The sequence below is a fragment of the Rhinatrema bivittatum genome, chromosome 14 (assembly GCF_901001135.1).
Source record: "Rhinatrema bivittatum chromosome 14, aRhiBiv1.1, whole genome shotgun sequence".
Lineage (NCBI taxonomy): Eukaryota > Metazoa > Chordata > Amphibia > Gymnophiona > Rhinatrematidae > Rhinatrema > Rhinatrema bivittatum.
The window spans coordinates 64,311,708-64,327,838 of record NC_042628.1 but is presented as its reverse complement, the minus strand read 5'-3'; the positions used below and the strand labels follow the sequence as shown (position 1 = coordinate 64,327,838).

Sequence of the window (16,131 nt, the reverse complement as noted above, 5' to 3'; positions counted from 1 at the left end):
GCAAGTTACCCCAACCATGATCTGGATAATAGAAAGACTAGGGGGCACTCCATGAAGTTAGCATGTGGCACATTTAAAACTAATCGGAGAAAGTTCTTTTTCACTCAACGCACAATCAAACTCTGGAATTTGTTGCCAGAAGATGTGGTTAGTGCAGTTAGTACAGCTGTGTTTAAAAAAGGATTGGATAAATTCTTGGAGAAGTCCATTACCTGCTATTAATTAAAGTTGACTTAGATAATAACCACCGCTATTACTAGCAATGGTAACATGGAATAGACTTAGTTTTTGGGTATTTGCCAGGTTCTTATGACCTGGATTGGCCACTGTTGGAAACAGGATGCTGGGCTTGATGGACCCTTGGTCTGACCCAGTATGGCATGTTCTTATGTTCTTAAGACCCAATAGATTAAATTTGTACCCTCTTCTTACGGCACTGAGGTCCCACACGTCCAAAATTATACTGAGCCAACGGTCTGTCTTTGATGAGAAGGTCTTCTGGCACAGGTGCAAGGATGCAGATTATGCTCTCCGTGAATAAGTCAAAGCCTTGTCCAAGGAGTTGACTGGACACATGCTGCTGCCGTGGACAGGCATGTGTCCAGGATTGAGAGGATGGAGTATAGTATTTCCTAGATTGGAAAAATTGCCTCCTCTGCCCCATTCTCAGATACCTGCTGAAAGAGGAGAGCAAGTCTGGAGTAGCAGTAGAGAGCTGCCACATGGATCTGTTCCATCACTGCTTTTACCTTATCTTCAAATACATTCTTTCCAGAATATGGTACATCCACAAGTCTTTCCTGGATCTCTGGTCAAGAGGTCTGAGAAATTCAGCCAGGTGAAATTGTGCTGGTTTTAAGTCAACCAGCAATATTTTGAAATATGGCAATGGCAGGGCAAGAGCCTGTGTGTACCGAATGGATGGAGTAAGATGGGGTGGAGGCAAGCTCAGAGGCCTTTTATTTTAACTTTGGTGGTGCAGGATTTTGTTTTTGACACTGGGGGTGGAAGGGCAGGGCTGGTTGCCTATTGAAAATGAAGCAAAATAAAATCTAAAATTTTGTGGGGGGGGGGGGGGGTTTTCAATTTAAAAACAAAAGCACATCTTTAACTACCGGTATCTCTCTGCGGTCTCTCTCATGGTCAGTGAAGTTTTGTTATATGTAACATATTTTTTGTCATACTGCCACCCTATGACCTATGGACATATTGATTAACTCAATACACTGTAAGGGCATATACTTGTGATCCAAAAAGCATTATTTTTAGTTTCTAAAAACTTTTTTAAATATATCTTCTAAGCCTTTTGTATGGGATAAAGTTCAGTCCTAGAATCTGCTCAGTCCTTCCTTTTCCACAGGGGAGTTCAGAGGGTTTGGGGTGGAAGGAAATCAGAAAGGAGGAGGCTGAGGATCTGCATAAGAATAGATCATCTAGGTCGGAAGATACTTTCAATGGTTTTAAGTGTCTGAGAGAAAAAAAAGTGAAGATTTGAAGGAAGGAGAATATCCTCCTGTGGGTCAGGATGGCTCTTCCACAGTGCATCTCTTTCTCAGACCTTGTGAGTATTGAATACTGTGAAGGACAAAGGACCCCATTATGACAAAGCCTTCAAAATCATTTCATCTGCATAAGGATGTGCAAGATTTTATTGATCTGGAATGGGTTTCTCCAGAAGCTAATTTCAAATGTGGGCACTCTTTGATGAAGTTGTATCCTTTGGTTGTTAAGGAAAGGGAAAACTGTTTCTCTAAAGTGGATGCATTGGTTTGTACAGTTACCAAGTGGACTACCATCTCCTCAGAAGGAGGTGCTGCATCTGAGGATGCACAGGATTGATAGAACTGGTGCTGAAGCAAGCATTTGAGGCTTCCAGTATGTTGCTTCAGGTTTCTTTGAACTGTATTGTGGCTACAGCAAGTTTGCATTTGTAACAGAGAGTGTCTTATTTCATGCTTGAAACTTTGAGGTCAGTCATAGTGATGGTGAGACAAGAGAAATGCCTGACTTATTTGGATCTTAAGAAGAACATAAGAACATAAGAAAATGCCATACTGGGTCAGACCAAGGGTCCATCAAGCCCAGCATCCTGTTTCCAACAGTGGCCAATCCAGGTCATAAGAACCTGGCAAGTACCCAAAAACTAAGTCTATTCCATGTTACTGTTGCTAATGGCAGTGGCTATTCTCTAAGTGAACTTAATAGCAGGTAATGGACTTCTCCTCCAAGAACTTATCCAATCCTTTTTTAAACACAGCTATACTAACTGCACTGACCACATCCCCTGGTAACAAATTCCAGAGTTTAATTGTGCGTTGAGTAAAAAAGAACTTTCTCCGATTAGTTTTAAATGTGCCCCATGCTAACTTCATGGAGTGCCCCCTAGTCTTTCTACTATCCGAAAGAGTAAATAACCGATTCACATCTACCCGTTCTAGACCTCTCATGATTTTAAACACCTCTATCATATCCCCCCTCAGTCGTCTCTTCTCCAAGCTGAAAAGTCCTAACCTCTTTAGTCTTTCCTCGTAGGGAAGCTGTTCCATTCCCCTTATCATTTTGGTAGCCCTTCTCTGTACCTTCTCCATCGCAATTATATCTTTTTTGAGATGCGGCGACCAGAACTGTACACAGTAATCAAGGTGTGGTCTCACCATGGAGCGATACAGAGGCATTATGACATTTTCCGTTTTATTCACCATTCCCTTTCTAATAATTCCCAACATTCTGTTTGCTTTTTTGACTGCCGCAGCACACTGAACCAACGATTTCAATGTGTTATCCACTATGACACCTACATCTCTTTCTTGGGTTGTAGCACCTAATATGGAACCTAACATTGTGTAATTATAGCATGGGTTATTTTTCCCTATATGCATTACCTTGCACTTATCCACATTAAATTTCATCTGCCATTTGGATGCTCAATTTTCCAGCCTCACAAGGTCTTCCTGCAATTTATCACAATCTGCTTGTGCTTTAACTACTCTGAACAATTTTGTGTCATCTGCAAATTTGATTATCTCACTCGTCGTATTTCTTTCCAGATCATTTATAAATATATTGAAAAGTAAGGGTCCCAATACAGATCCCTGAGGCACTCCACTGTCCACTCCCTTCCACTGAGAAAATTGTCCATTTAATCCTACTCTCTGTTTCCTGTCTTTTAGCCAGTTTGCAATCCACGAAAGGACATCGCCACCTATCCCATGACTTTTTACTTTTCCTAGAAGCCTCTCATGAGGAACTTTGTCAAATGCCTTCTGAAAATCCAAGTATACTATATCTACCGGTTCACCTTTATCCACATGTTTATTAACTCCTTCAAAAAAGTGAAGCAGATTTGTGAGGCAAGACTTGCCTTGGGTAAAGCCATGCTGACTTTGTTCCATTAAACCATGTCTTTCTATATATTCTATGATTTTGATGTTTAGAACACTTTCCACTATTTTTCCTGGCACTGAAGTGAGGCTAACCGGTCTGTAGTTTCCCGGATCACCCCTGGAGCCCTTTTTAAATATTGGGGTTACATTTGCTATCCTCCAGTCTTCAGGTACAATGGATGATTTTAGTGATAAGTTACAAATTTTTACTAATAGGTCTGAAATTTCATTTTTTAGTTCCTTCAGCACTCTGGGGTGTATACCATCCGGTCCAGGTGATTTACTACTCTTCAGTTTGTCAATCAGGCCTATCACATCTTCTAGGTTCACCGTGATTTGATTCAGTCCATCTGAATCTTTACCCATGAAAACCTTCTCCATTACGGGTACCTCCCCAACATCCTCTTCAGTAAACACCGAAGCAAAGAAATCATTTAATCTTTCCGCGATGGCCTTATCTTCTCTAAGTGCCCCTTTAACCCCTCGATCATCTAACGGTCCAACTGACTCCCTCACAGGCTTTCTGCTTCGGATATATTTTAAAAAGTTTTTACTGTGAGTTTTTGCCTCTACTGCCAACTTCTTTTCAAATTCTCTCTTAGCCTGTCTTATCAATGTTTTACATTTAACTTGCCAATGTTTATGCTTTATCCTATTTTCTTCTGTTGGATCCTTCTTCCAATTTTTGAATGAAGATCTTTTGGCTAGAATAGCTTCTTTCACCTCCCCTTTTAACCATGCCGGTAATCGTTTTGCCTTTTTTCCACCTTTCTTAATGTGTGGAATACATCTTAGAGTCATATCTTCATATACCCATAAGAGAACATCATAAATATCTTTGGTTTGTATTGGTGGGAGGTCATTTCCAATTTTGGGCACTGTCTTTTGGATTAACAATGGCTCCAAGAACTTTTTCAAGGGTAATGGTGGTAGTGGTGCTGGGAAGGAATTCTGGTTTACTCTTATATGGATGATTTGTTGATTTCAGTGAAGTTGACTCCAGAGAGTGTGTCAGCTAGGAAGGTGATCCGGTTATTGCAGGATCTGGATTGGGTAGTAAACTTCTCAAAGAATAGTCTCCTACCTTCTCAGTCTCTAGGAGCTCTGTCTGACATGAAGATGGGTTGTGTATGCTTGATGGAACAAAAAATTCAAAAACTGAAGGATCAAGTACGATCATTAGTAGCCTTTAGGTGTCCAATAATATGGAGTTATATCCAGCTATTGGGGGTCTATGGTGGTTGCCTTGGATTTAGTTCTGTGGGAAAGGGCATATATAAGACCACTTCAGAAGGGTTGTTGCCTAGATGGGACCTTTAGTCACAGAATTACATGGAGAGGCTTCCTGTCCTGGAACATGAAAGATTAAGTTTACAGTGATGGCTGCAGGCCATAAAATTGGATCTATGAGTGGATTTCGAGATTCTGTTTTAGGTAATTGCAACGATAGATGCCAGCTTGTTGGGCTAGGTAACACATTGCCTGGGTCAGGTGGCTCAAGGAACATGGTTGATGAAAGGAGTCACATGATCTATCAATCAATTGGAAACCATAGAGATCCGGTTAGCTCTGCTTCACTTTGTGGAGAGGCTTATGTCGAATAATGTGACTGCTGTAGCCCATGTGAATCATCAAGGGTGTGCCAGTCTTCCTCAGGTGTCAGAAGAAACAGAGCTCTTCTTACTTTGTTTATTTTATTTATTTAAAATCTTTTCTATACCGTCACTAAGTTATATACCATCGCAATGGTTTACATGTAGGCACATATTTAATATAGGTAAAAGTGTACTATAGTACATTCTAACAGGTGCCGTCAAAGGTTCGGTTACAATATATCATTAGACAAAATAATTTTTAGAGAAGTGGGTCATGACCGAGTGTACTGAAAGTACTTTTACGGGTAAATTTATCATACATAGTGTTATCAATATGCTAGTTGTGATGTGGGGTTCATAGACTACTCTACTGTGTTGTCCTAAGTACTGTGTGTCGGTGCTTATCTGGTTATTCCTGAATAATTTCTATTCTCCCGTCTCCTTGTAAAATGCCTGTTTAAAAAGCCATGTTTTTAAACTTTTCTTAAATGCCTTGAGATCACTTTGTAATCTGATCTCTGGAGGCATTGTGTTCCAAATTGTGGGTCCTGCTAATGATAAGGCCCTTTCCCTCACTTGGGATAGTCTTGCTGTTTTAACTGAAGGGATGGTTAGGAGAGCTTTATTTGCTGATCGAAGATTTCTGTGTGGGACATGTACCCGTAATGCTGTGTTTAGCCAGTCTGATTTCTCATCATGAATTAGTTTATGGATGGTACATAGGGTTTTGTATTTAATTCTGTGTTCAATCGGTAACCAATGTAGTTCCGCTAGGGTTTCGGTTATGTGGTCCCTCCTCCTTTTTCCGGTTAGTATTCTAGCTGCTGTGTTCTGAAGTATTTGAAGTGGTCTTAACGTAGTATTTGGTAGTCCTAGCAGCAGGACATTACAGTAATCCGTGCTGGAGAAAATTAGTGCCTGTAGAATTGTTCGGAAATCATTTTGAGTTAGTAGTGGTTTTAGTTTTCTGAGTACCATGAGTTTTGCATATCCTTCCTTTACTTTTAGTGATATGTGCTGTTTTAGATTGATTTCAGGGTCCATTATTATTCCAAGGTTACGTACTTTTCCAGCTAGTTCAATTTTCTGGTTGTCTTTGAGGATTATTGAGGTTTGGCTGATTTCAGTATTTTTCCGTCCTAGGTGTAAAAATTCTGTTTTATCAATATTAATAACAAGTTCCATTTGTGTCAGTAGTTGTTTTATAATGCTTAGGTACATGTTAGCTAGATTTAGGGGCGGATTTTCAGAGCCCTGCTCGCCTAAATCTGGGCGCATTTAGGCGAGCAGTGCCCTGCGTGCCGGTGCGCCTATGTTCAATAGGCCTACCGGCGCGCGCAGACCCCGGGACTCGCGTAAGTCCCGGGGTTTGGCGAGGGGGGCGTGTCGGGGGCGGGCCTGGTCGGCGCGGCGTTTTGGGGACATGTCGGCAGCGTTTTGGGGGCGGGCCCGGGGGCGTGGTTACGGCCCGGGGTGGTCCGGGGGCATGGCCGTGCCCTCCGGACCCGCCCCCAGGTAGCGTCCCGGCACGCTAGCGGCCCGCTGGCGCGCGGGGATTTACGCCTCCCAGAGGGAGGCGTAAATCCCCCGACAAAGGTAAGGAGGGGGTTTAGACAGGGCCGGGCGGGTAGGTTAGGTAGAGGAAGGGAGGGGAAGGTGAGGGGAGGGCGTTAGAGGATTCCCTCCGAGGCCGCTCCGATTTCGGAGCGGCCTCGGAGGGAACGGGGGTAGGCTGCGCGGCTCGGCGCGCGCCGGCTATACAGAATCGATAGCCTTGCGCGCGCGCCGATCCAGGATTTTAGCGGATACGCGCGGCTACTCGCGTATCTACTAAAATCCCGCGTACTTTTGCTTGCGCCTGATGCGCCAGCAAAAGTACGCCTATTCGCGCGGTCTGAAAATCTACCCCTTAATGTTTTCTCTATTGTGTCATCTATAGGTAGAATTAGTTGGATATTGTCAGCATAAATGTAATGTATAATTCCTAGTCCTGCCAGTAAGTGGCATAATGGCAGCATGTATATGTTAAAAAGGGTCGCAGACAGGGCTGATCCCTGCGGAACCCCTGTTTTGAGGTTGATTTTTTCTGATAATGTGTTATTGATCTGAACTTGGAAAAACCTGTTTTTTTAGATATGAGCTGAACCAGTTTAATGTTTTGCCTTGTAGTCCGATTTCTTCTAGTCTATTTAGTAGTATTTTGTGGTTAACTGTGTCAAAGGCTGCCGATAGGTCGAGCATTATTAGAATATAGTGTTTACCGCTATCAAAGCCTCTTAGAATGTTATCTGTTAGAGAGAGGAGCAATGTCTCAGTGCTGTAGTGTTTTCGAAATCCGTGTTGCGATGGATACAGTATGTTATTGTCATCTAGGTGTTCAGCTAGCTGTTTCTGTACTGTTTTCTCAATTAGTTTAGCTAATAAGGGAAGATTTGATACTGGCCTGTAGTTGTTCGGGATAAGGGGATCACTGTTTTTTTTTCTTAATGATTGGTTTTATCATTGCTCCTTTCAGTATATCTGGCATTGTTCCTTCTTCAAGGGATAGGTTTATGATTTTAGTCAGTGTATGGGTGACTGTGTTAGCTGATTTCTTAAGTTCAATAGTTGGTATTGCGTCAATTTTGTGTGGGGCAGGGTTTACATTTTTTAGCATTTGTTCCACTTCTATTTCAGATATCTCAGTGAATAATGTCCATTGGTTGACATCTCTTTTTTGCATTTTGATTTCTTGGTTGGCAGCATTTGGAAGTTTGTCTCTTAATTTAGTAATTTTGTCACTGAAAAATTTTGCAATCTCATTACATTTTGCTTCTGGTAGGTTTTGTGGTGATTCTTGCTTGTCACTGGTTAGGTTCGAAACTATTGAGAATAGTGTTCTTGGATTGTTCGCAAATTTACTATTTTATTGCTGAAATATTCTTTCTTAGCATTGAGTATTAAATGTTTGTAAAGAGCTAGCTGTTTTCTGTATTTGGTTAGGTTATCGGTAGTTTTGTGTTTTCTCCATCTTTTTTCCATTGATCTGAGGGTCCTTTTTGCATCTTTTACTTTTACATTGTGCCAGGGGTTTTTTTGTCTTGGTTCTTTTTCCTGTATTGATTTGATGGGGTTTATTTCGTCAGCTATTTTTTTGGTTGTTTCTAACCATGTTTCTGTGGCAGAACTACAGTTGTTGTAGTCAATATCAGTTAGTTTTTCTTCTAGTTTGTCGTTTAGTTTTTCGGTAGTAAACGGTGGTCTGTATTTAAATTCTATAGGTTTATGATTTTGTTTGATTTGAGGTTTAAGGAATTTTACATCGGAATGAATAAGAAAGTGGTCAGACCATGGAATTTGTGTGTATTCAGTTTTACAGTGTTCTAAACAGCTGTGGTTAATAAAGGTGAGATCCAGTGAATGTCCAGCTTTATGTGTTGGTTTGTTGGTTATTAGTGAGAAGCCTAATGCTGTCATAGCGTCTAATAGTGTTTGGCATGCATTTGTTAGAGGGTGGGCGTCCATGTGAAGATTAAAATCTCCTAGCACTATGGTTGGTTTAAAGATGTTTAAGTGCGTGGTAAGGAACTCAATTAGCGGTGATATATTTAATTCTAGGAGGCTTGGTGGGCAGTAGATAAGGCATATTTGTAAATTGTTGGTATAAAAAATGGCAATTTCATGATTTTGGGGGGGTGTTATTTGGATAGGTTTGCATTTAAAGGTTTTTTCAATAATTAGTATGAGACCTCCTCCGCGTTTATTTATTCTGGGGACTGAAAATACTTCATAATTTTTGTGTGCTATTTGATTTTTTAGAACTACGTCTGTTTTTTTTAACCATGATTCCGTTATTGCAACAAAGTTTGGTTTATTGTCATACAGTAAATCCGTAATGATTGGGAATTTCTTTGCAACTGAATGTGCATTTACTAAGATGAATGTTAGCATGATCAGTTTGTTTATTGCAGAAGTTTTGGAAATAGAAACTTTGGGCAGAAAGAATGTAAAAGTGATTTTGGCATTGACATAGCTGGGGTGGAAAATGTTCAGGCAGATTTTCTCAGTCACAATGTATTAGACCTCAGGGAAAGGGCTCTTTCCCAATTAGAATTCAGTACAGCTGTATGCAGGTGGGGAAAGCCTCTTATGGCAAAGAGCAATAATGCAAAGGTGGACCAGTTTTTCAGTCAAAGGAAAGAACGAGGATCATCCAGCTTGGATGCCTCTTGATTCAAGAATGGCCTCTAGGAGTAATTCTTTACGTGTTTCCTCCATAGCCTCTAGTGGGCAGAATTCTGCAGATATTTTTGAAACACTAGAGGCTTGTGATTCTGGTGGCTCTAGATTAGCCAACCTCTTCGAACATCGGAGTCGTTTGAATACTCTTAGCATGGAAGCACCTATGGTGACTCACTGTACTTCTTTTGGACATACTTTTGACCAACTTCGTTGGACAATCCTTGAGGATATTGTACCCAACATCCGGGGTGGCGACATTAATCAAATTCTTAATGTGCGTGAACAATGGTGGATTTTCACCCTGGCATCTACATCACCTAATGGTCTGAACGACTCTGTTGAATGGACATCGCTCATCTAGTTACTCCATCCGTTTTTACTTAATCACTCTGACGTCATAATTAATGAGTTCCTCCTATCGCGGTAGGTATATAATCATTGAGTAAAATGGCGGACCCGGCTGCCCGAAAAGAGCTGCAGCCTAGTAGCAGAGCTAAGCGGCAGTGTTTGGAATCGTAGGTATTAAGCATTGTGGAATTTGTTTTTTAAAATGCAGTTGTGCAAGGAATTGATAATTGTGTATTTCTATTTTCAGTAGTGGCATTGTGCGGCCCCTGAGGAAGCTGGTGCAAGAAACACGAGCCGTGTCGGGCCAGTGCCAACACTTATATCCTTACTGCATACTCCGCTACAAAATGCTACGATAAGTAAAACTCTACGATAAGTGAAACGCTATGATAATTATTTTTTTCACTGCCTTACTTTTTCCAGTAAACCGACACAAGTTGTCATTACTTTAATATCTGAACAAAGAGACCGATGATTTGAATTTCGATGACGGTGCATTCTGAAAAGTTATCACCGCACAACCTTTGAAAGTGGCGTTCTGGGCACTCACGTGGTGACCCTGCCACATTGTATGAGGTCTCACTGTTCATTAAAATCCAGGCTACAGCAAGTATTTATGTTGATGGTATTTAGAAATTTGATAGTATAAGATTCCATCACTTGTCTTGGACAGATTTTGTTTTTCAAGTCTAGATTAGCCAAGACATCCTTGGTATGTGGATCTAATCAGAGATCCTTTATAACTACCACAATGGAGAGATTTCCTGTTCCAGGGGCCACTTCTGCATGAGCATCTGGGTCAATGTTTGTCTTATGGCCTGGCTCTTGAGAGGTCTCATTTGACTAAGAATGGATAGAGTATTCACATATGTCAAAGACATAGAGCTTTTCCTAGACTTAAAGAGAATATTCACTGCTTCTTTAGTGAATATTCTCTTTAAGTCTAAGAAAAGCTCTATGTCTTTGACATATGTGAAAAGTCTGGCGGGTCTTCGAAGACTAGTTTTTGGACAGACAAATTATGCCCAGAGATGCCTCTGTTCCTTGCATTTTGTCTTCTTGCAAGGAAGATTTCAGTAAGGGTTTAGCTCTAAATTCTCTGAAGGTCCAAATGGCAGCTATTGCTTGTAATAGAGGCCAAGTATCAGGGAGATCATTATCCCCTCATCCCCCCGTCGCCCAGTTAATACGGCCGGTTTCTCAACACTTCCCTAGTGCTACCTAAGTTAATGGTATATGTACATTTTTTCAACTGTACATAGTTCCCTTTATTTTATTTTGCTTTTTTACTCCATCTATCTGTCTGTCTTCTTCCCCTTCCCCTCCTCATCCCATCCCTCCCACACCCCTTTACCCCCCTACCCTCCCTCCCCTTGTCCCGCCTCCCCTGCCTATCCTCCCCCACCTCCCCTTCCCCTATCCTCCCTTATTTTATTGCCCCTTAGGTCCATTGTATTATAGTTATTGCTATTAATGTTATATTGTTTTATTGTAATTCCCGCCTGAGTTCATTGTAAACCGGCATGATGTGCTTCACGAATGTCGGTAAATAAAAGTTAATAAATAAATAAATAAATAAATAAATAAATAAATCTGGATGTTTCTAGTTTTCTTAATGAAGAGGCACATTAGGCCTCCGATAAGGGATCCTATTCCTCCTTGGAATCTGAATCTGGTCTTAACCTTCTTGACAGGCTCTAAGTTTCAGCCAATGTCAGGTTTCAATTAAACTTCTGACTCTTAAGGCAGTGTTTTTTAGTGGCGATGTTTCAGCCAGTAGGATTTCGGAGTTGCAGGTGCTTTCTTGTAGAGAACCACTTTTGATTTTCATGAACAATATGGTTAAGATTTGTACATTGCATGCCTTTCTTCCAGGTAGTATGTCTGCCCTTTTCTGATAAGGATTCGTGTCAGGAGGACTACATGCAGCTCTGGATATGACAAGGAGTCTCTTGTGATATTTGAAAGTCACTAATGTTTTCAGGAGACTGGAACATCTGTTTGTTCTGTTTAGTGGTCCAGAAAAGGAGGAAACAGCATCCAAAGCCTCCCTGGCATATTGGATAAAAGAGGTGATTGCAGCAACTTACATGGCTAGAGGTCAGGCTTTGCACAAGGGTAGCAAAGAACATTTAATAAGAGTGTTTTCCTGGGCAGGATGTCATTATTTCACTATCGGGGATTTGAAAGGTGGCAATTTGATTTTGCTTACATTCTTTTGCGAAGCATTATCATTTGGATGTTAAAACCAAGGCGGAGGCATCTTTTGCGTTAAAAGTCTTAAGAGCAGGTTTGGCAATTTCCTGACCACTTCAGTAGCTTGGATACATCCCATACATCTGGACTAGTTTGGTTGGATGAAGAGGAAGAAGAAATTTGTTCTTAACTGATAATTTCCTTTTCTTGAGTTCAATCAGACAGTCCAGTACCCTCTCTGTTCTGTCAAACATATCATTTCAGCAATTAATGTTTAGGATGAGATATGTAAGTTGATGCTTCAAGCATAAAAATGAGGTAAATCTTAGGCTGATGCTAGAAATAATTTCTCTCTATTGTTTTTGTCTCCTTGGAGGTCCCCTGGTTTGGGAGAGGGAAGAATTTTCATGAATAATGTGTTTAGCTTGTTACAGGTAATACTGGTAGGTGGAGGCAATTTATTTATTTATAAAATTTTATATACCATCACAAGAGCGTACAAGGGGTGATGTTAGTGAACCTGTTAATCTCCTACATAGAGTATCAATATAATAAGTCTAATGAAATGGGTCCACTAACATATTAGAATGCAGCTAAAGCTGGCTTGAGAGGTGTCATATCAAATATACAAAAACAGGACAAGGAAGAAAGAAATTAGCGTTTTATAATAAAAATTTGCAGTTGCCAAAGTCTCATCATATAAGGCAAATGGAGAAGACCAAAAATGAAATACTGCAGACCAAACAACATTTTAATGCTTTATTTAATTATAGAGCAACACAAAATGTAAAAGTAAATTCACAATTCAGTTACATCAATGGTGAAACAAAACTGGGACATTATTGACTAAGTTAGTGAAAAATGGAGAGGAAATGCCCAATTACCCAAATCAAGACTAATGGCCAAAGTGTTAACAAAGTAGATGAGATAGATCTTTGAGGAATATTACAGGAACTTAGAATATATGAGTCCTTTCTGTGAAGAGTCCAGAGATAGGTTTCTTCAGACTTTGGAAATATCACAACTCAGGGAGGACCAAAAAACAAAATCAGATGCCCCTTTAACAGAATCAGAAATAAAAAAAATGTCATAAATCAGTTACATTTAGCAAAATATCCAGAGCCTTATGGGTTCAGTCCAGAATTTTATAACCTACTGGAAGACTTAAGACCAACTGAAATATGTTTCAAGAGGCTAGGGTGAGGATCAGAATGCTGCCATATGATGATACTCCCTAATCTAGGAAAAGATGAAACTAGGCCAGAATCTTACCATCCTTTATCACTATTGAATCAAAATATCCTATCAGCTGTATTAGCAAACACAGTGAATAATGTAATACAACATGTAGCCCATGAAGAACAAACTGGTTTTGAAGAAGGAAGACATTCAACAACAAATGTTTTAAAACTATTTGCAGTGATGTACAAAACAAATAAGATCCCTATAAAAGGGGTCTTGCTAGGTGCAAGAAAAGCATTTGACATAGTCTCCTGGGACTATTTCTTTTGGATATTGGAGGTTTAGATTTGGGGAATTATGTACAAGGTGGATAAGAATTTATTTTTTTTTTACAGAATCCCTTCAGCAAGATTGTTAGTTAATGGACAATTAATACACACTTTCCTAGTGTCCAGAAGTACTAGACAGGGGTTCTAACTACCTTTTTTTCTAACTCTAGAGACTTTGAGAATAAAATTGAGGAGTTACAGAGTTACCAGAAATTAAAAATTGTAGATAAACGTTGACTCCCTCAGGAAACAGGTGGCAGAGAGGATGTGGCAACACTGGGTGAATGAGGATACATAGATGAACAAGGCCAGAAACAACTGGATTAGTGTTTTCCAAACTTGTCCTGGAGGATCCCCACCAATCAGGTTTTCAGGATATCCAAAATGAAAATGCATGAGATAAATCTATATGAACTGCCTCTGTAGCATGCAAATTTGATCTCATGCATATTCATTGCACTTATCCTGAAAACCTGACTGGCTGGGAGTCTTCCAGCACAGGTTTGGGAACCTCTGAACAAAGTTATCTGGAACAGCTCATTCCAGTGAGGTCTTGCCGGGTACATTCATTGGTAAAGCCAGGTGGATACCTTCCGCTATTTTACCAAGCATGGATCCACATAACCAGATCAATGGGTTTTAGATAGCATTCAGAATGGTTATGTACTAGAGCTAGTTACACTGGTACCAAAGGCCTTTATGATCTCACTATGTTCCATCAGGATAAGAAAACAGAGTTAGAATCAAAGGGAAAGCAGAGTTGCTTACCTGTAACAGGTGTTCTTACAGGACAGCAGGATGTTAGTTCTCACATATGGGTGACATCATCAGGATGGAGCCCGATCATGGAACACTTCTGTCAAAGTTTCCAGAACTTTGATTGGCACCTACTGGGCATGCCCAGTACAGCACCAACCCTGCATCCAGTCCCCCTTCAGTCTCGTAATATAGCAAAAGTATGTGCAAAAAAATAAAATAACATAAACAAACCCAACTCCGCGGGGTGGCAGGCGGGTTTCATGAGGACTAACATCCTGCTGTTCTGTGAGAACACCTGTTACAGGTAAGCAACTCTGCTTTCTCACAGGACAAGCAGGATGGTAGTCCTCACATATGGGCGAGCTGAGGATGCCCGAGCGAAGCACCAAATGCACCCAAAGACGTGCAACAGGCACAACAGGGGTGGAATTTGGATAGAAGGGCATCCTGAACCTTAATGGGTCGGTGGAAGGATGTTGGTAAGTCAAACTGAAAATAAATTGCGTAGAACAGACTGGCCGAAGATAGAATCTTGTCTGTCAGCCTTATCTAAGCAATAATGGGCTGCAAATGTATGGCGAGAAGTCCAGGTAGCAGCCTTGCATATGTCAGGAAGTGGCCCCGAACGGAGGTGCGCTATTGATGTCGCCATGGCCCTGATGGAGTGTGCTTTCACACGGTCTTGAAGTGGAATGCCTGCTTGCAAAAAGAGATACAGTCCGCCAACTAGGAGGAGAGGGTCTGCTTTCCCACAGGATTTCCAAGTTTGATGGTATCGAACGAAACAAACAATTGAGTGGATTTCCTGTGGGCTGACGTGCATTCTAGATAGAAGGCTAGAGCACGCTTGCAGTCCAAGGAATGCAGATCCTGTTCTCCTGGATTGGAATGGGGCCTGGGAAAAAAGGTAGGTAGGATAATGGTTTGATTAATGTGAAATTCCAATACTACTTTTGGTAAAAATTTAGGGTGGGTGCGGAGCACTACCCTGTCATGCAGAATTTTAGTGTAAGGCGGATAGATAACTAATGCATGTAATTCACTAACTTTGCGAGCGGATGTGATCGTGAGAAGAAAAACTACCTTCCAGGTGAGATAGCGGAGAACACAGGAATGGAGAGGCTCAAAGGAAAATTAGGTTCTTACCTTTGCTAATTTTCGTTCCTGTAGTACCAAGGATCAGTCCAGACAGCTGGGTTGTGCCTCCTCTCCAGCAGATGGAGTCAGAGAGAAAACTGAAGACACCCCCTAGATATACGGGTGTGCCACCTGCGATCCTTCAGTATATGTGATATCAAAGCAGAGATAACGACAGGACCACTATAGCCACTGTCAAATTTTTTTTTTTTTTTTTTTTTTTAATCGATATATTTTAGAACTCATTGACCAGAACAAGCAAAAACTTCCCTGAGGAATAACAAGGAACAAGCATGACAACAGCCATGACAACCACAAAACAATGACAACTTACCGCCGAACCTTGGCAAGTCGCTTGAAAAAGTAGCTTGAGAAAGAATCAGTCATCGAGAAAACGAAATACGAGCGGACTCCCAGACACCATGGGCGGGCGTCTGGACTGATCCTTGGTACTACAGGAACGAAAATTAGCAAAGGTAAGAACCTAATTTTCCTTTCCCTGTACGTACCAGGATCAGTCCAGACAGCTGGGATGTACCCAAGCCGCCTTATCTGGGGTGGGACCCCGAGAGTCCCGCTCGAATGACGCTGCTTCCAAAAGACTCCGCAGGCGGACCATGAACGTCCAAGCGATAATGTCTGGCAAACGTATGCCAAGATTTCCAAGTGGCCGCCCTGCATATCTCTTGGCAAGACACCAACCGATTCTCTACCCACGAAGTCGCCTGAGAACGCAACGAATGAGCCTTAAGTCCCTCAGGAACAGGCTTACCACAGGCAATATACGTTGACTCAATCGCGCCCTTCAACCAGCGAGCGATAGTAGTTTTTGAAGCCTGAAGCCCCTTCTTGGGACCATTCCACAACACAAATAGATGATCGGACCTGCGAAACTCGTTAGTAATCTCCAAGTACCGCAGGAGAACCCGACGGACGTCCAAACGCCGCAAATCTCGACCTTGAGAAGACTGCAGCTCCTCC

At 41.3% G+C, this 16,131-nt stretch overlaps 1 protein-coding gene across 1 annotated transcript in view; it reads right to left on the bottom strand.

The window, feature by feature from the left end:
• Positions 1-12,488: 12,488 nt before the first annotated feature.
• LOC115076061 (sialic acid-binding Ig-like lectin 13) overlaps positions 12,489-16,131 on the bottom strand; it is a 183,297-nt gene continuing 179,654 nt past the window's right edge. Inside the window, exon 6 of the mRNA XM_029577173.1 lies at positions 12,489-12,801. Within this exon, the coding sequence (XP_029433033.1) occupies positions 12,746-12,801 (56 nt within the window). The 3' untranslated portion in view covers positions 12,489-12,745. The remainder of the gene's footprint in view (positions 12,802-16,131) is intronic.